At 44.4% G+C, this 18,551-nt stretch overlaps 1 protein-coding gene across 1 annotated transcript in view; it reads right to left on the bottom strand.

Annotated features, from left to right (window-relative positions):
• Window positions 1-1,719: 1,719 nt before the first annotated feature.
• LOC311021550 (ATP-binding cassette sub-family C member 4-like) overlaps window positions 1,720-18,551 on the bottom strand; it is a 32,883-nt gene continuing 16,051 nt past the window's right edge. The window contains exons 21-31 of the mRNA XM_084022157.1: window positions 15,193-15,343; window positions 14,290-14,409; window positions 13,950-14,060; window positions 13,745-13,845; window positions 13,161-13,352; window positions 9,552-9,707; window positions 6,627-6,716; window positions 5,995-6,167; window positions 5,268-5,373; window positions 3,891-4,025; window positions 1,720-2,574 (exon numbers count right to left, since the gene is read on the bottom strand). Of these exons, the coding sequence (XP_083878283.1) occupies window positions 2,497-2,574; window positions 3,891-4,025; window positions 5,268-5,373; window positions 5,995-6,167; window positions 6,627-6,716; window positions 9,552-9,707; window positions 13,161-13,352; window positions 13,745-13,845; window positions 13,950-14,060; window positions 14,290-14,409; window positions 15,193-15,343 (1,413 nt within the window). The 3' untranslated portion in view covers window positions 1,720-2,496. The remainder of the gene's footprint in view (window positions 2,575-3,890; window positions 4,026-5,267; window positions 5,374-5,994; window positions 6,168-6,626; window positions 6,717-9,551; window positions 9,708-13,160; window positions 13,353-13,744; window positions 13,846-13,949; window positions 14,061-14,289; window positions 14,410-15,192; window positions 15,344-18,551) is intronic.

Genomic DNA, 18,551 nt, shown 5'->3' with positions numbered 1-18,551 from the left:
ACTCCCCAACTCCCTGCCATTCAGGCGCCTGCACCGTGCAATTTGTTTCCATTTGTCAAACAGCAGTGTATCCTGCCACAAAAGAAAATGCTTGCACAACAGAAAGTTTGTGGAGAAAAAAAACATTGTCTCCTCAACCCAAAATGGCCTTGAGACTACCTATTTTGTCGTCCCCCCGTAACAAAACAACCTTCAACAATTTACACCACTTTTCCGCGGTTGTACATACTTGTTACATTATTCTTCCCTCCGCTGACAATAAAAGCCTCTTTAACTGAATGGGACATGCATCGGATCCTGAAATCAGCACCGACGTATCACTGCTCTCTTAAAAGTGTTTATGGGGCTGAATGCATTATTTCATTCGCCGCCTCTGCATTGTGCTGACTCTTTATTTTGTGTTTTTTTTTATATCTTTTCGGATTAAACTTCATTGTGCGGACAGGCAGATTTATTTATTAAAGCCGTATCAGCACTATGTTGACGTTGCTATTCGCACACCTATTCAGATATGTCTTAAAATGGCGCTATTATTGGGGCCCGGCGTCGGAAGGTATGCGGTTAATAATGCTCATTGTGCAAACTTTGTTGTCGCCATTCTTGCGTCGTGCCGTTATCGAGGGGAGAGCAGAGAGGATATGTGCTGACTCTGATGTAGATAGTGCCACGAGTATTGCTATTGTGGCAGCTGCCGTGTGGCGCCGTCCCTGATAGGGTTTCGAATGCTGTCAATGCTGTGTCAGGTGCATTAGCACCTCAGAGACCCGTGATGCTCCAGCTGCTATGTGAGCGTGTCTCCCCGGGCCCCTGGCCGCCAGCCTGACACCCGACACAAAGTAATCACAGATCACAGCGTTTAATCACTGAAACAAGCACTCCAGAGGACCTCTCTGTCAATATCCCACTCTCTCATTATCTGTTTGGATTGCACATCCACACTGTCAGATAAACAGATTGGAAAATTAAGATTAAAAATATGGTAATTTCATTTCAGGCAGCAGGCTCCTCTCACTGGCCCATTATGCTATTGATTACCTCTGAATTCAATTTCTCTTTTCAATGTAAACTTTAATCTATTCGCGAGCCAACAATCCAACTCCCGCGGGGCTATTTGAGAGTAAGTAACCATTTAATGTGACGCTGGCTGAAGATTCACTGGCTTTAATGAATTGTGTAAATCACTCAGCTTTTTAAAGGAGCCGATGTCCCCGCAGTTCACGACCCAAATCTGGGCCTGTTTAAACGCAGCCTTTTATAGCGGGGCTAAGTGTTTACCGACAGCCGTCTCCGAAACGCGTAATCACCGGCTTTGCTCTTTTCCGTATCCAGTCCAATCAAACAGCTTTGTTTCTAATTGGTTTTGACGACAGAATTGCAATTTAATTGGGCAGTTAATCGTCACATTGCACCAACAGCATGGTTAAAGAGAAATAATAGAGTATTGGGCCACACCGCTTTGCCGCCATGAAACTGAATTTTTTAAAAAACCCACTTGACTCAACAACATAATCACCGGGTTGTTCTCCTTCACCACTTACCAATTTGTAGCACGTTGGTCAAGAGCTGTTGTAACCACTGACCTGCAGAAAACACACCAGCCTGAATGTAGGACGAGCAACAGCAGCAGGAAATGGCTAGTGAGTCAATGTGATGTGAGGCGATGTTTCAAATGAACACAGGACCAAAATCTTCAAGCAATACTGTTTTATTATAGCATGTTTTTGTTCTACAAATGATCTTATTTACGGCTAAACAACTACAAAGTGCAACGTTTCCTTTCACAAAATCCAACATAATAATCACATAAAGTAACGACAGCCCGGTTATTAAAAGAGTAAAAGGAGAACGTTGATATTACATTGGAGGCATTAAACTTCTGTCCCACGTTTCTCGCTGTTAGACATCATCATTGCTGGTATACATGACAAGTTACATTTAAAACGTCACTGTCAAGAGCTGAGGTAGGCATTAAAAACACTATCATCACAGTGCTGGAAGACTACATCATGAAAACAGTGCAATTACAAAAAAAAATGCCTGATTAAGGCACAATAATGACTGAAAACAAGGCGGTTTCCTCTCATTTTCTTTGTTATTTCAAGCCTTTTCCATATCATAAAAGTCTTCCCATACAATGTTTACCTTAAAAGAATAATTTATACCACCTATAATTTATTGCACCAGGATAAACATCCAATATCTGCAGTCTTTTGAGCACCAGTGCAGGATTGAAGCTACCCAAGAGGCCAGGACACACATACATAAACATAGCAGGGTGTAATCAATAAACAGCCATGCAGTAATATGCTGTCAATAAAGGCACACCCTGCCTCGGATACGTCCTCTTTTCCACTCCACACCAAAGGACTACGCCAATCTAATGCAGTACACACAACACTGGGCCCTGCTGGGAGTCGAAAGACATTTTAATATACTGGAAGGAATATTAAAACGTCTGGTAGAGGATTTGGTCAGTGATGGCGAGCGGGAGGGCCGTCAAAGAGACGTCTCAAAGATGACACCGATGTCCTTGGCACAGACGGCGTCCGCCTCACGCTTTTTGTTCGTGTAAACCTGGAAGTGCATCGGGGGGGGGAAGTCAGTGTCACAGAACGCAAGCACGCAGTCCAATCTGATCTAGGATCTGGAAAGGCGTGATGTTCACGACAGATCCGGTCGGAGCCGGGTGACGGGATTTGTCACCCGCTGAAGCATGCAAAAGTGGCTTATTTAGAAACCTGTGAAATTCACAGGGAACATTTTCGGACATAATCACTGAAATGGTTTGTTTTATTAGATTTTTTTTGTGTGTTAAACTGCTTGATTTCTTAGCATCAATAAGAGAAAGTTGGAGGCAAACAGGTAAACGGGTGAAAACACGCGAGATCTAGTCTGGGATTCTCTTTCAACGTGGACAAAAGGAGCTAGAGGTCGATATCAGATTATTGAATGTATTTAAAACCCCCTTGACTGACAACTATAGAAACTTGACACACAACATGCGGACCATCTCACTATTTAATAAGTGGCGCTGGACAGTTATGGATGCTGCGGTAATCTGATCCCGAGGAGAGCACCCTACAATAAAGAAAGGGAAAACGTAAGGGCTCGAACAATGTCGCTACCAATCCGCCAGTGTGCCGGGTAAGACGACACCAAATAATACCACAGTGTGCTGAGTCTTTGAAATCAGTATTTTACTCATTTCACTCCTCTGGCTGGGAAGATACAGTTCCGCTGATAAATTTGTGCGAGGGACAGAGAGAAAATGAAATGATGCCCACTTTTTTTTTCTTATTTCACAAAGACCTGTTTGAAGTTGCAATACGGTATCTGTAGTCCCAGACAGATGCACATAAAATGGAATTGAACAATGAATAGCCGGCTCTTATCTGCTCAGTGTCTGAAGGGGAAATACATCACAAATGAATTTCACAGGGAGAAAATATGGACATTCTCTATTACAGTAATCCCCATAGAAAGTTTATCCCAAATCGCGATGAAGTTAAAACCAATATTTCCAAATAGATAGAGCGCAAAGAAAGCTGCTTTTCTGGAATCATCGCTAAAATGATCTCAAATTTACATTATGAGGGGAAAAAAGATTATACGGCGAGTTTCTTCGATAAAATCCGAGGATGGGAATCTACAAAGGGGGCAATTTTTTTTCCTCTCCCTCTTGAAATTAATGTTATGGTGTTGCCATGCTCCAAGTAGGCACTTTAAATTAAAATGGTAATCAAGTGTCTTTGCATTGTCAGGGTAATGCACATCTTCTCGTGCTTTAGCTGTATCATTTTGGAGGTGAGCAATGGAGTCTGGGATTAGCGCGCCACGGCTGGACTCTATTTAGCGACCGTCCCCGGGACAAAAAGGTGGGCGGGGTTTACCTGTTTGGCTGCGTGGAGCAGCGAGGCGGCCTCGACTCGGCCTGTCTGTCGGACCATCTGGCAAAAGAGCCCTTCCTGGTTCTGGAGCAGCACATACGGCTCGTCATACTCCTGGATCCTGCCGGCGTCCAGAACCTGCAATCACAAGCACACAATGCTGGGCGTGATGGGTGCGTCACCAGCCTGTATACTTTACTACAGGGGAAACTGACATTTCAGCTGTTTTTCGCCTGCTGAGTGATGCATGCAGACGGCAGATGAATGGAGAGAAACACTAGTTCCCTGCACACGGGAAAACCCTGCATTTTGATGTGACTCACACAACGGCAGGCACCCGACAGACCCGCGGACAGCCTGTTAGCAGCGTGGACCTGCAGCACGCTGACTCTGACAGACTGAAGATCAGCGATTGATCCGTGTATTTATCCTGGCGTTTCAGCGGATTAGGGGTGGTCTCCAGGCAAATCCAACAATCACAGCTTTAAGACACTCTCCAAAATGACCATCATTTCTGTGTCATCACACGCCACGCAAAACCACACAAAGAATAGTGCCAATTCAAGCAGTTTGGAAAAAAAGACTACAATTATATCATAGACAAATTTTAACAAGCTGGATCCCCTTAGAGCAATAATGAGCAGTGTGTTATCGCTAAAGCCCCGTTTCAGGGAGTTCTGCTGTCATAATAGAGGGTACTGGGAGATGGAGGCTGTATCTCGGAAAACACACCGCGACTAAATATGGCACAGTTTTAAGATTTCAGGCGGGCCCAGATTTAGTCCTCCTGGAGTGGGCGACAATCTGCGGGCATTTACCACAAGTCTAGGTGTGAAACGGTCCCCGCTGTGCGATATTTTGGCTTTTCTCAGCGAGCCCCTCTCAGCGAGCAGGCAGCCACCGAGTCGTGGCCCCGTTCCTCCATAGACGCTTAACAAATGCTGCCACAAATGGCACTAATTGGCACCTCTGCAGGCAGTAGCGGGGAAGGGCCAAAGATCAAGTGGGCCGTTCGTAGGCTCAATGAGCTGGAACGCTGTGAGGGAGAAATCAGCCCAGCTGTTGCAATATAGAGCAAGTTGGATTTAATCTCTGAAGATTGTGCAGAAGAAAGGAAGAAGTTTCTCCTCTGTTTTTGTCATAGAGAAGTTGGAGGTAATATGAGGTGCTTTTTGCGGGCTACTTCCCATTATATCATGTATTCTGTACTCCTCGGGAGCTCTTTTTATAAATCATCAAATAGAACAAGTTTGTGAACGGATATCACTTAACTTCCAGCTGATTATTTGTAATCTAACTGATTAAAGGAGGATGTTGGCCTCTTTTTAAAAATACAAACTGAAGTGCGGCACAAAGGAAGTGGACTGTGCTCTCACTTACCAGTATTCTGTCACAGTCGATTATCGTGTTGAGCCTGTGAGCGATGGTGAGGACGGTACACTCTTGAAACTTGTCCCGGATAGTCTTCTGGATGAGGCTGTCGGTTCTAAAGGAGCGGGGAACACAACACCTCAGCACACAAAACAAGCCTTCCTATAGACCCTTGGGCAGGGAGTTTTACTTAACGCTGAACAATGGCTCATCAGCAGCGAGGTATGTGCAGTAGTAGGCATAAAAAACAAAGGAGAGCAGAGCTCATTATGTTAACAAAGATAGGTTCGGCTTGTCTTTTATTATAGTTTTTGGGGTTTTACTTTCTATGTCATATTTTGTTTTCTGTCACTTCTGGGTTTTTGATTATGTATTGGCTGTTAACTGCAGATTTGCTCCGATCAATCCACCGGTGTGGAGTCGCCTAACGATAAGCCGACTGCATCTGCTCCGCTCCAATCCTCCAATCACACAATTTAAGACACCTAATCCTTTTACATCCTCCGTTAGAGTTGATAAGTGTTAAATTTGTGCATCTTTTCACGTACAGTATGTGCTAATAATTTATTTACAGAGATGTTTGAAGTAGAGGAATCATTTTGGTATTTTTTATTAAACCCAGCTCAAAGAAAACATCTGGGGCAGCGCGAGTTCACACTAAACATGCTCAATATGTAAAGGTCCGTTTAAATACTCATGTCAAATGTTAAACCTGTCGACTCGAGCGTCCCCTGACCTTGGGTCCACGTTAGCCGTGGCCTCATCAATGATGAGGATGCGGTTCTTCCGGAGGATGGCCCTGGCCAGACACACCAGCTGCCTCTGGCCCAGGCTGAAGTTGGAGCCAGACTCAGTCAGCACCGTCTCCAGCTTATTGGGCAGGTCCTCCACCGCGGCCTTCATCTGCACCTGCAGAGAGGGAGAGCAGAGCCCCAACCCTTCATTACCCCTTCATAAAGGCTTCCTGTGGGGATGTCTTTAAAGAGCTATCCAAACACACCCATTAACCGCCTGGCACAATGGAGGGCCAGGTCCACTGATGACCTTGGCCAGTGCTCTCTTGTGGCCAGCCTCTAGCTTTAATCCAGGCCACCAAACCCATTCAGAGGCAGGACCAGGAGCTGAAGCCCTTCACTGTGGGGGGAGCCTTCATCCTGGTTGGCCTGACTGCCCAAACACATCTCCCCCAGCACTTTCAATGGTTCCCAGTTACAAGCCGCACATTGAGCTGGGCCCCATGGCCCTAATGGGATTTCCCCCCATGACTTGTGGCGAGCAGGGAGGCTGAATGGCAGCATTGTACGGGGGGACAGAGGGATCCCCCCCTGGGCCGGCGAGGGGGAATCATTCAGAGCCACGCTGGAGTACCTCTTGGAGTGCATTCCACAGGTCCTCATCTGTGTGCTGCCTGAAAGGGTCCAGATTCTTCCTCATGGTGCCCGTGAAGAGAACTGGGTCCTGCGGATAGATGGATATAGAAAGAGAAGGCCGTGGCCAGTTAAGATAATGACAAGGGGGAAGATGTATGAAAGGGTTAAGACAAGCTTTATGGAGCGCCGCTAGGCAATGTTTGAGGGGAAGATGTTCACAAAGGGCTTGCTCCACTCGGGAGCTCTATTCAACGCTCTGGCCAACTATGCTTCAATAAGTTGATCTTTTTACTTGGAAAACCAGCGCTTGTGGTGGATAATAACTGTGAGACATTGTCTGAATGCATAATATGGCAGGAAAAAGTGCCATCCAGTCACTGTTACCATACAATGATTTTTTTTTTTTCGTTACAGCAAGTTGTATTGGAAACGATAATCTCAAAATGCCAAGAGTAACAGCTTTACTCTGTCCGACGGGCGAGCATTTGTCCCGAGGGGTTATCGCACCAGTTGACTACCCTCGTGAAAGGACGGCCTCAGATCCGAGACAGCCGGGAAGTCCGAGATACGCATTTAACGGCGTGCGCACCTGTATCGCGGTGCAGCCACGCCGTCATCTTTAAGAGAGTAAATAAAGAGCCGAGGAACGAGGCCACGAGTCCGCAGACATCACCTGCCACTCCGTTTGTGGTAAACCTGATAAAAACAGGAGCAAGCCGGCGTCTCCTCGTGGCAGGTCAGATATTTATTCATAAATCCTCATCCAACGTGGAAGTGATTTACTGAACCCTTGCTAGGACTCTCCCAGGTCCTCACACGGAGACTGACTTGCCTTTCATGGTGCAGAGCTGCTGGAGATAAGCTTTTTGTATGGCTTTATTTTTTTATTTTTTGAACAGTGAACAAATACAGCTGTGCTTTCCTCTGAAACCTAACACTGACTTTATGGCACTTAAATGGTTATAATGGCCATCCGAAGCTTAAACGGGATGTGGCAGAGCACATCGCAGCCAATAGAAGTGACGCAGAGCAGCAAGCAACTGGCCATAACAAAAACTGATAGACTTCAACTCTATCCTCATCGCAGTCGAGGCAATGTGATAACTCCAGTTTACTCAAGATATGAATCTGACCTCAAATCAAGATAGGGATTGTTCACCTGGCAACTGGGAGATTAGAGCAGGAGCAGGAGTAGAGTACACAATGGGTCTGAAAGGCTGAGTGTCCGGCGTAAAGGGTTACAGTACTTCTAGTGTGAATGTGACCGACTATCAATAAATACAAAAAAATCAAGCATGAACTCTGGTAGGCACATAGATTTATGCAGCATCCCTCAAATACAAAAAAATCACATCTCAACAAACATGTAGGTCAGAAGACTCGGGACCAACTGCTCAATTTTCAAGACTTTCATCCCTGCGACCCGGCGCCTGTTACACCTCTTTACTTCCAATGAGCTTTTTCCCTTCCGTCATCAAAATAGCACCTTGTCATAAAGCCAACTGAAGTCCCAATTCAAACTAGTTTTGTGACTCACGTTAATTGAGGATTCAATGTCGGGTTCGGTAAAAACTGCTTTCAAGCATCAGGTTTCCATAGACCGATTATGTGCTCCACCAATTCTAAGCTCTGTGTTTGCCACAAAAATCTTCTTTTTTTTTACTAAGTCATTCCTGAGAATTCAATAGAAAGTGAAATGGATCCTTTTTTTAATGTCATATGCTAATAAAAGCTTATCATAATCAAATCTGCGGTAGTAAATAATGAAACTCCTCACTGGCGACGTAGAAGTAGACGTATCGCACTCAAACATTCCATATGAAAAGGTAAGGCAACCAGCAATTTATATCAGGGTTTTTTTTCTCTCTCCCCCTATGTGAAAGGCTGACTGAATATCACTTTATCTCTGACGTCTCGCGGGAGAATAAAAAAGGGTTTCAGATGGATTTGTGTAAATCCAAGAGATTTGGTCTATATAAGTTTGTAAAACTGAGAGCATGATAGAGAGGAACTCTGCTGGTAAGACTTCATATCAAATACCACCCAGTCGGTGTGTGATACAGATGGGCAATGCTGTTTCTGACTCGTGAACCTGCCGCCGTGTGCGAGTCTCTCCCAGGAGAGACGGGAAGAGTAAACAAAAAAAAAATATCACATCAAACACACATCGAATCCATCTCAAACTAGGAAGTCAAACTTTATCTGAAGCAGCAGCGGTGCCAGGAACCTATCAAATCCACTGAAAAGCATTAATGATACTGTTTTTGGGCATCTTGGCTGCACCTTAGAAATGTTTGGGACTTGGGCTAAGTGACGGTGTACAAGAGGACTCTGACTGTGAGGATGGGGGAGACTTCTTCTAAGCAGCTTTCCCATGTTTGGGGGGTAGAGGGCTAATCCTCTGTCAGGGATGGGGAACTGCTCTCTTCACAGTACAGGCCGTGGGAGTCTTTCTCCCCTCCCTCCACTCTGCTGACACTCACCCGCGGGCTGGCATTTTCTTAATGCCGTATCAGTTTCAACAAGCGGAAATAAAGTTAAACTGTCTCAAGGCATCCGTTTGTCTCACTTTCAGAAATCCCCTGAGAGACGACTGTAAATTTCCTCACTTGTTTTCGCTTTTTAAAAAGTCAGGCGTGTAAAAAAAAAAAAAAAGGGGGCCAAAGCATGAAGGTGTCTGTTACCAGTGTTCATCTGACATTTTTTTCTTCCAATTCTCAATCAGGAAGAATCAAAAGAAGCACAAATCAAAGTAAAAGTTCAGCAGTTTTAGAAAACGGAGAAAGAGATAAATGCAACTTAAAATATCTGCTGTACGTAATATATGATGATCTATAATTTTTTTATTAGATTTATCCATTACTATACAGTTTCAAGTGCCAAGACAAAACAGCTGAGACCGATGGCAATTTGAAAAGGGCACCTGTGGGATGATGGACATTTTCTGGCGCAGGGTGTGCAGACCAATCTCAGAAGTCAGGAAACCATCAATCGTGATTCGGCCCTCAGGTTCGGCCAGCCGGAACAAAGCAGAGATCAGGGAGCTTTTACCGGCACCGGTGCGTCCGACGATGCCAACCTGCAGTGGAGAAATGACAACGATGCTTATATCTGTTTAAAAAATGTCCACAAATACACAAAAAAGACAGATATATCTGAATGCTCCATCAGGCTATTAATCACACTTATCCTGTCATCTCATATGATATATAAGCACAATGGAACCACTTGAATCATCTGGAGATAAACAAAGAGATTGATGGAAAACATCACTTCTTGACTGGAGTCACATGATTTTGATTTTTTTAAGTCACATTTCAAAACTAAACATATTCTTGTATCTTGGTTGTATTTAAGTGCATTCAAATGGCATTGGAAGAACCTATCTTGGTTGCCATTACTATCTGTTTGGGGCATGTTCATAATTCAAGGTAGCTATTTTAAATTGTGCTATATTCTATAAATGTGCTCATCTCATAGTCCAACTTTTGCACGCGTTGCAAATGCCAACATCTGTAGGTTGGGAATGTGCAGTTCCAGTTCTATGTTAACAACTGAAGCCATTAAGCAAGGCTCTATAAGCGTCATAAATTGAACCACTCATCTTTTTTGTCTCACGGCAGCTCGTGAATGTACTGTAGAAGGCAGTGCTCATACAGAAGATGCAGACCTCTCATTCTTGTGAATGAGGCCTGAACTTGGTTGCTACGATGACATCATCCAGCAAGATATTGTCTGCCAAACACAAACCTGCAACCGCACATTCCTGGTGGATTCATTTGTACTGTGAACACCGTATCGCTAACAGTTTACCTCGACGTCATTGTGACAAAATACGAACGACTTTCCAATCCTGTCTGTGACTAATCTAAACCATGCAGCCTATTGCGTTGCATTAACGCAATGCTATGCTATAGCAGCTCTGAGGCTGTACAAGCAGTGCTTTGAGCTAAATGCTAACATCAGCATGCTAACAATGATGCTAACAAGCTGATTTGTAGAAGGTACAATGTTTTTAGCATGTTAACATGCAAGTATTTGGTCATAAATCATATATTGGACAAATGCAAATGTTTATCTGTTAATGGCAGGCGTAGGAGATGAAAAGTTAAACTTCATCCTCCGTGTGTCTTAAGGAAAATCAGGGTCATCCTGCGATTAAAATGGGACCTAGTCTGGATCAATCGGCTCACAGCGTTTTTTTGGCTGATGTCTGAGCAAACCCTGAGGCAAAGAACCATATGAAAGGACCAAATGGAAATTGTGACAAAGATGTCATCACAAGGCAAATCATCATTTATTCCACTGAACTGGGCTGCTGACACGCTGCCGCCTGCCAACACACAGGCTTGTCAAATGCCATTAGCCAATGGACAACATGTCGTTTTATTTTTTCTACCCTTCAAGTAGGATGGTCCAATCTCAACGATCCAGGATCTAAATGAAGTCTAAATGGAAGAGGATGGGTTTTGTCCAATTGTGGCGCCTATTCCTTTATAAGCAAAGCACTGTATGTACTGAAAGGACACTAACTTTACTGTGAGCCCAGATAAAGGCAAACAGTAAAGCTATCAAATTTGACAAAATAAAGAGAGCGCTGTGCAGTGCGCTGAAACATTCCCACTAAAAAGGCCCTCAAGGAACACAGGCAATTATCACATGAGGGACACAGGAATGCACCACTGGATACCTTTACCTGGCCCTTGGAGGAATCATTACAGACCAAGGAAAAAGAAAACTTTCCCCAAAGCCCTTGTGACTTCATGTCAAGAGCCGACAGACAGCGAGATTATACAGCAAGGCTTTTGAATGTTTTCATTCAAAGTGTCATTTGACGTCACCTCTGTGCTCGACAAGCACGAGTTCACTGTCTATATATTACATGTATTCAGTGCATGTATTCAGTAGTGTCTGTATATTCTGCAATTAAGCACATTGACCGGCCCTGCCATATACTAGGTTTCACCTCGTCTTGTTAATACAAGACGTGCAAAGACTAATTTCATGATATTTTTCAATAAGCTTTGTCCTTCATACATTAATCACTGCTCTTCTAATAAAGACATTTCTCATGCTTACGTCAAACATCTTGACTTGTCAAAGTGGGAAAAAAAGGCACCAGGTGTGAATTCAAGAAACACGCGTCCCAGGAAACCATGTCAGTGAGCATGCACAATATCAATAGCAACTACTTGCTTAAGGACAAGGACGAACTGGTTCAATGTCTAAAAGGAAGAAGGGATACATATTAACTGCTAGTAGGAGAGGAGCTGTGGATTCAGAGGCTTTGTATGCACCTATGAATGTCACTACCTCTGGATTGGCAAGATATTTGAACAACTTGGTGGTTTTTCACAAAAGAACTGTCTCATAAAGCAATAGTAAGCGCATGTACTCAGCAGCTCCATTAGCTTTTAGCTAAACACACTGTTCAAGAAGTGTGCTAGTCTGCCACTGTGTAGCAACCAGGGGTCGCAGATGCACTGGGCTGTGTTATCACTAGTGGCTGCCAGTGATAACACAGCTGCTATATATGCGGGCCCTACCGGCCCCTGGGCGTATATAGCAGGCAATAAAAAAGGTGTTTTGAGGAAGTGTGATTCACCAGAACCATGAGAAGTCCTTGATCATGCAGCCATAACCGTGTGCCCAAAATATTGTGCAGAACAGAGAGAGAGAGAGGCCGTGCCCTCCGTACACGCAGCCGATCATATGATCCTCCTGGCAGCGACAATGACAATGGGAGGTCAAGAGTGAGTTGTGTTTTTATACGATTATGTACAGTGAGTGACTGAGGGGCCAGAGTGAATGGATCTTGTACTGTAGATGTTGGCTTCCTTGTGAAAAGGGTGTCAGGGGAACTGTCAGGATGCACAAAGCCTTTCACCCCCATGGCATGTGACAGAGATCCCTCCCATGGGCTGTCAGAGCCAGGGCCTCTACACTTATCAACCCATCCATTGTGAAATCAGCCGCCCTGGCCAACCATAGCCATGCAAAGTACACCCCCTGCATTAAACACAATTTCAATCATCCTCAACCATCTCTCTCTCTCTCCCTCTCTCTCTCTCTCTCTCTCTCTCTCTCTCTCTCTCTCTCTCTCTCTCTCTCTCTCTCTCTCTCTCTCTCTCTCTCTCTCTCTCTCTCTCTCTCTCTCTCTCTCTCTCTCCCTCCCTCTCTCTCTCTCTCTCTCCCTCCCTCTCTCTCTCTCTCTCTACCCCCCCTCCCCCCGGCCTCTCCTCTCTCATAGTGAATAAACAGTTGTCACCGTCAGGTAGCTCAAAATGCAAATTGGGAACAAATGGATCCACTTGAACAGTCTTAATTACATGATATGTATTCCATGAATTACAAATGGTATAGTCCCGAAGATTCAGCAGCAACAATATGGTGTCCCCTTTAATAATTGATTTGAAAATAATGCCACATAAAAAAAAAAAAAAGACTCACATCACGCCTTCTACACTAGCTGCATATCAAGCTACGTCACGCGACTGTGCACACCAGCACAGGTGGGAATGAAGACAAGGACCTTTTCTCGAGATGCGATGACGACAGTCAGGTTCTTCAGGACCAAACGCTCGCTGGAACCGTAGGAGAAGTTGACTCTGTCAAAGGTGATGGACCCCGCCTCGGGCCAATCATGCGGAGGCTGTTTGTCTGTCTCCCAGGGTGCTTCTTTCTCCAGCTCCGCATACTCAACCACCCTCTCCACTGATGTCATCTACAGGAAAAGATAAGGCGATGTGGTTTTCACAGCACATGTACAAGGACACGGAGAAAAAAGACAGATTTATGATTCATACAGCACTTAAAACAATAGAGAATGTGAGTTTTTAAGCATCAGACAATGTGAAGTTATAAAAACAACAAACAATAAATCACATCTTACAAAAAAAAGAGGGGTGGACAAAATAGGCCGACATAAGTTGAAAAATCCACCCGTTTATTAGTTTGTTGCTGTTTTTATTCAGTGCTCAAATACTTGATAAACTGATAGTCCTGTGTCATCCCTTTGTTAAAAAATGATCTCATCAGCCATTATTATATTAATTTTTGGATAACTAAAAAGCCCTTTCATAGAAATCTAAACGGTTGAAATGTAAATGTTCTCACCATGTTCTCGATCTCTGCACTCTGTCTGACGCCCCACTGGAACATGCCTGTAAGAGTCACTGCGTAAGATAAAGCCAGACCCACCGCACCCGGTTCCAGTCCTGTAATCAGACAAAAAAAAAAAGTGAACCCTACAGTCCCTACAAGTTCATTGATAAATTCTCACGTGTCAATAATGTGTCACATGGTTTATGTTTTACGGTACCATCCCGGAGGTAGAGGCAGCCAAAAGCGGTGATGCTGACAAAAATTGAGCAAATTCCATCAAGACGCACAGCGAACCAGCGAGATGTAGTCAGGAAGAGGAACCAGGCCTCTGTTAACACACACACACACACACACACACACACACACACACACACACACACACACACACACACACACACACACACACACACACACACACACACACACACACACACACACACACACACACACACACACACACACACACACACACACACATCATTACAACATCATTAGTCTCAATGGCTTTGAATTGCTATGATGAAAAAAGTTAATATCCTCAACTTTTCCATTCTTACCTGAGTGAAGATCTTGATATTCATCGAACAATTGCTGAAACCTCTGCTGAACCTTGAAGGCACGGATGGTGCTCAGGCCTTGGAGGGAGGAAGAAAGGTGGGAGAATACGGGACTCCGAGCTAAAAGAAATATATATTCACACTTGTGAGAAAGCATGGGAACAATCTTCACACATCTGAAAACTAAGTTAGACATTTTTCGTATCGCTTATTCTACGCCAAGGACAGTTTTGAAGAGTTTTAACCATTATTTTAAAAAATGTGATGGTTTCAGAGCACATTGCTGTTATGTGTCCTGCTTTTATAACTGCTACTATGTTTCAGTAAAGTGACTTCTTTGTCACATTCTATTGGACGTTTCGAGGTTTCTGTCTCTATATAGACTTTCAGAAGGCGCAGACAAAGAGACTGTGATTTGGTAACTACTGGTGAAGTATGCACTGCGTCATAACGTTCAATATGCCCCTGGTGCCAAAGAGTTTTTGATTTAGAGAATGGCAGCAATTGAGTGATCTTTTGTGTCCATTTGTCAGGCTCACAAAACCAAAGACAAAAACCCAAATGTTTCTTCTGGGCTTTTTAATAGAACTTTTGTTCTTTTAGATGATGGAACCTGTTGGCCAATGTGCATTTGGGCTCTCAGCCTGGGGAATAAAATAGATGAACTAAAGCGTGCAATGGCCTAGTCATGCCCACTTGGCATTTTTCCCATTGTACGTGATGTCATGAACTCCCGTCTCTTGAGGAAACTGCGTGTGGCCGAGCCATAGGCCACCGCCACCTTTAGCCTTTATGCTAATGACCATGGCTTTCTTCAATGGTCTATTAGCATTCCTGTGGTCCGCTTTTGTCTCTTACCACAAATGGACATACCCACCACCCCCCCCCCAAAAAAAAAATTACTGGTAGACTCGAGGCGCTTGATGTCTCTGGAGGTCTGCAGGAAGTAGCATCGCAGAAACAGGAAGACGGCAACAAGGGGAACGAGGGGAATAAGGATCCAGGGGATGATGACAGCAGCTACCGCGATCACGCCGATGACTTGGAGAAATACCTGGGAAAGAAATAGAAAAGAGCACAACTAACACAAAGAGCAACCAAAGCTCCGCTGCTACTGTGTGGACTACCACCGGGGAAGTGAGGCCTCTTTCTCAAACAAGAGAAACTTTCAGTCGTATTTGTGCGGAAGCATCAAAAACGTACGGTAAGGTAACAGCAGGCTTTGTGGGACTGAGGTTACGTGACTCACAGTGTGAAAGGAAAACGACCACGGCGCTAATTCTCACTTAGTAGCAGGTGAGAACTTACCACTTGGCCACTGCAGCTCATATCCCCGGCTCCCTCGGGCTTTCCCTTCAACACTTCCAGGCCCGTTAGCCTTCCCTGGCAGAGCAGCCGGCCAACGAGCACGGCCACGCTGACTGGCAGAGGGCTCTGGGAACCACACTGTGGGTGTCTGAGGCATCGCCCTCGGACCACACAGATCCTCAACAACACAGTGACTCATCACCCGCGTTCGTGACGCATCCAGACCAGGATATCAGAGCCGCCTAAACAGGATTGGAGGCAATGACGACACACAAAAGCACCGGCAGCCCGCACTGTGTTTACAAATTAAAAGTCTGATAAAGTATGGCTACGAGGAAATCAAATGCTTTTATCATAACACATCTGTTGGTGGTTGACATGGACTTAAGTGCAGTTTTGAGGTACTTTTTTGCAATTTTATACTTTTTGCATACTTATTTATGTAGAGTTTAGTGTAGGAAAGTATTCTTAAATACATGTACATAAGTGCATTTCAGTGGGAAATATCTTTTACTTGTACTTGTACTTTTGATACTTTGATAGTAAGTACATCTTGCTTATTGTAGGATTTTGAATGGAGTGTGTTGACTACAAAAACATTTATACTTTTCCTGAAATAAATGATGTGAATACTTCTTCCAACACTGAACACGTGAGACACCATTTCTTCTTCACCGTATTGATACCGTGTTACACATTTCATATTGGATTGATAGGCGATAAAAAAATTGAAACCTCACACCCTGAAATTAGACACATCCTGAGAGATGAATCCGAAGAGGTGGAGATTAGGATCGTACGGTTACCTTCGGTGGTCTCACACTGGCCCGGAGAGATGAAAATTTAATTTAGCACCTTAATTACGGATGTTATCTGCCACTTAAGCACACATTTAAGCATGATCACTTTCAGTGTAGTTTCATGATGAAAAGCTACTCAATTCCATTTGCAGTTCAGATAAGAGGGTATTACTAGACGAACCATTGCTGTGGTGGAGCCCGCACAATCAAACAGTGAGTGGAAGCTACTGAGCACAACTGATCCCGAGAATTTCACAGTACATAAGTTTCAATCTTAGCCTTGATGGAAGGCTACCAGACTGCAAAGTGAGATGGTGGCCCACCAGCCGTTACTGCATGTTATCCAGCCTTTCCCTTGAGGGGATCAAATATGAACTGAACAAATGTCTTATCAAATATTCTGTTTTCCCGTTCACCCCTCCCGCCCGCCGATTGGTGACACGGCGACGCCGCTCATTCACCGATTGGCTCGTTTGAAATTCTAATTGGGTCCATTTCAGTCGGAGGTCCGAGGCGGGCTTATCTGGTGGCGGGGGGGGGGGGTCATCTGCGGGGACAGAGGAGGAACAGGAACCATTAGATAGGAGTCTCTGCCTCCTTCTGCTCCCCAGGGCCCACTGTCGCCAAGGCCCCCCCTGTTTGATGTGATCCATTTGCGTGGTCTGGGCAATTATCGCGTCAGCATCGGGAACACCGTGGCCCCCCACCCTCACTACACACAGATGACTCCGATAAGGGATCCTACAAGGCACACACCTCACCCCCTCGGACCCACATCCATATCTCCCACGAAACCACACAGGAACAGAAAACTCCCAAAGCCACATCCCGCCGCACATAAAAGTGGATAAAAGGATGAAAGGTTTTGTACACAAACAGTTTAAATAAAGAATTACTGCTAATTGCTCTTTAGCAAGAAAAGAAAGCTACCGCACGCATCTGATTCAGTCATTCAAGCAAACTGGGTGCACTGCTGTGTCCAAAGACCATTGAGATTCCTGCTGACCCTAATTGCTATATTTTCTCAATGATTCTATCAGCTCTTTGATGTCAAAATAAATGCAGAAAATTGAAGTTAATTGCTATATTTGTGCTCGGCAATGATAGCGACTGTTGTTCCGCGGCAGAAAATAAACACTTGCCTGTAATTAAACATCCCTCCGGACACGAGGAATCAGTATGCTTCTTACAACCCCCTTTTTCATCCTCCCATTATTTACTGACAGTGTGCAATATTTGCCACTGGGAAAGAAGAGGAGAAAAAAAAAAGTGCAAACAAAACAGGAAATGAGGGGAAACCATGGCAAAGGAAATTCCTCAAAAGAAGTCCTCTGTCATCCCTGGAATCTTTTTTTCACTCCACACTTTTCCGTGACAGAGCGGGCACAATAAGTCGCAAGGGTCAGTGGTACTGAAACAAAACAGGGCTCTTCCACTCGGGCCCTGGAACAATAGACGTGACCCAATCCATTCTACTCTGTCTTGGGCTTTATTTTAGCATTAAATGCCCAGATGCTACGGCCTTTCTTTGGAAGAAATGACTGTGGACACCTCCTTCACATTTTCCCTTTCTGGGCCATTTTCACTTCATAAAGCTGCAGTCAATGTGTTTTGTGTGTGGTGAGGAGGGTCTGACACATACTGTGGTGGTCTCAGTCGCTGTCTACATTGGTGGCTCAAGTAGTCCTAGGATTAGGCCTTTGTGTGCTGTGAAAAGGTAAAAGAAGTCACTTATTTGGGCTCAGTCAAGCTGCTGATTTCCAACCCCATTTTGGAAATAAGAGAAAGGCTTTGAAATGCAGTCTCTCTCTCTCACACTCACACTCTCTCTCTCTCTCTCTCTCCACTATAAATCACTTGTGTCCAGTAAATTCATTCATTCGGTTCAGTTCTCTCGAAAACAACACAAAAACATTAAAAAAAAAAATTCAAACAAGCAAATTCACAAATACAAAAAGTCACAGACTTAATGATCTTTTTGTCATATTGACACGAGGCGAGATTCTAGATTAGATTGGTGTTGTTATGTAAGTTCCCAGGCTTAAAGGAGCCTGTCCTGTCTGAGTAAGAGCAGCTGAGGTGCTGGACCGCGGCATCATGGGAGACCACACACACACACACACACACACACACACAAAAACACACACACAAAAA

This window comes from Eutrigla gurnardus, assembly GCF_963514095.1.
Source record: "Eutrigla gurnardus genome assembly, chromosome: 12".
NCBI classification, from domain to species: domain Eukaryota; kingdom Metazoa; phylum Chordata; class Actinopteri; order Perciformes; family Triglidae; genus Eutrigla; species Eutrigla gurnardus.
Note: the sequence above shows the minus strand (reverse complement) of the source record. Positions and strands in the feature narration are given on the sequence as shown.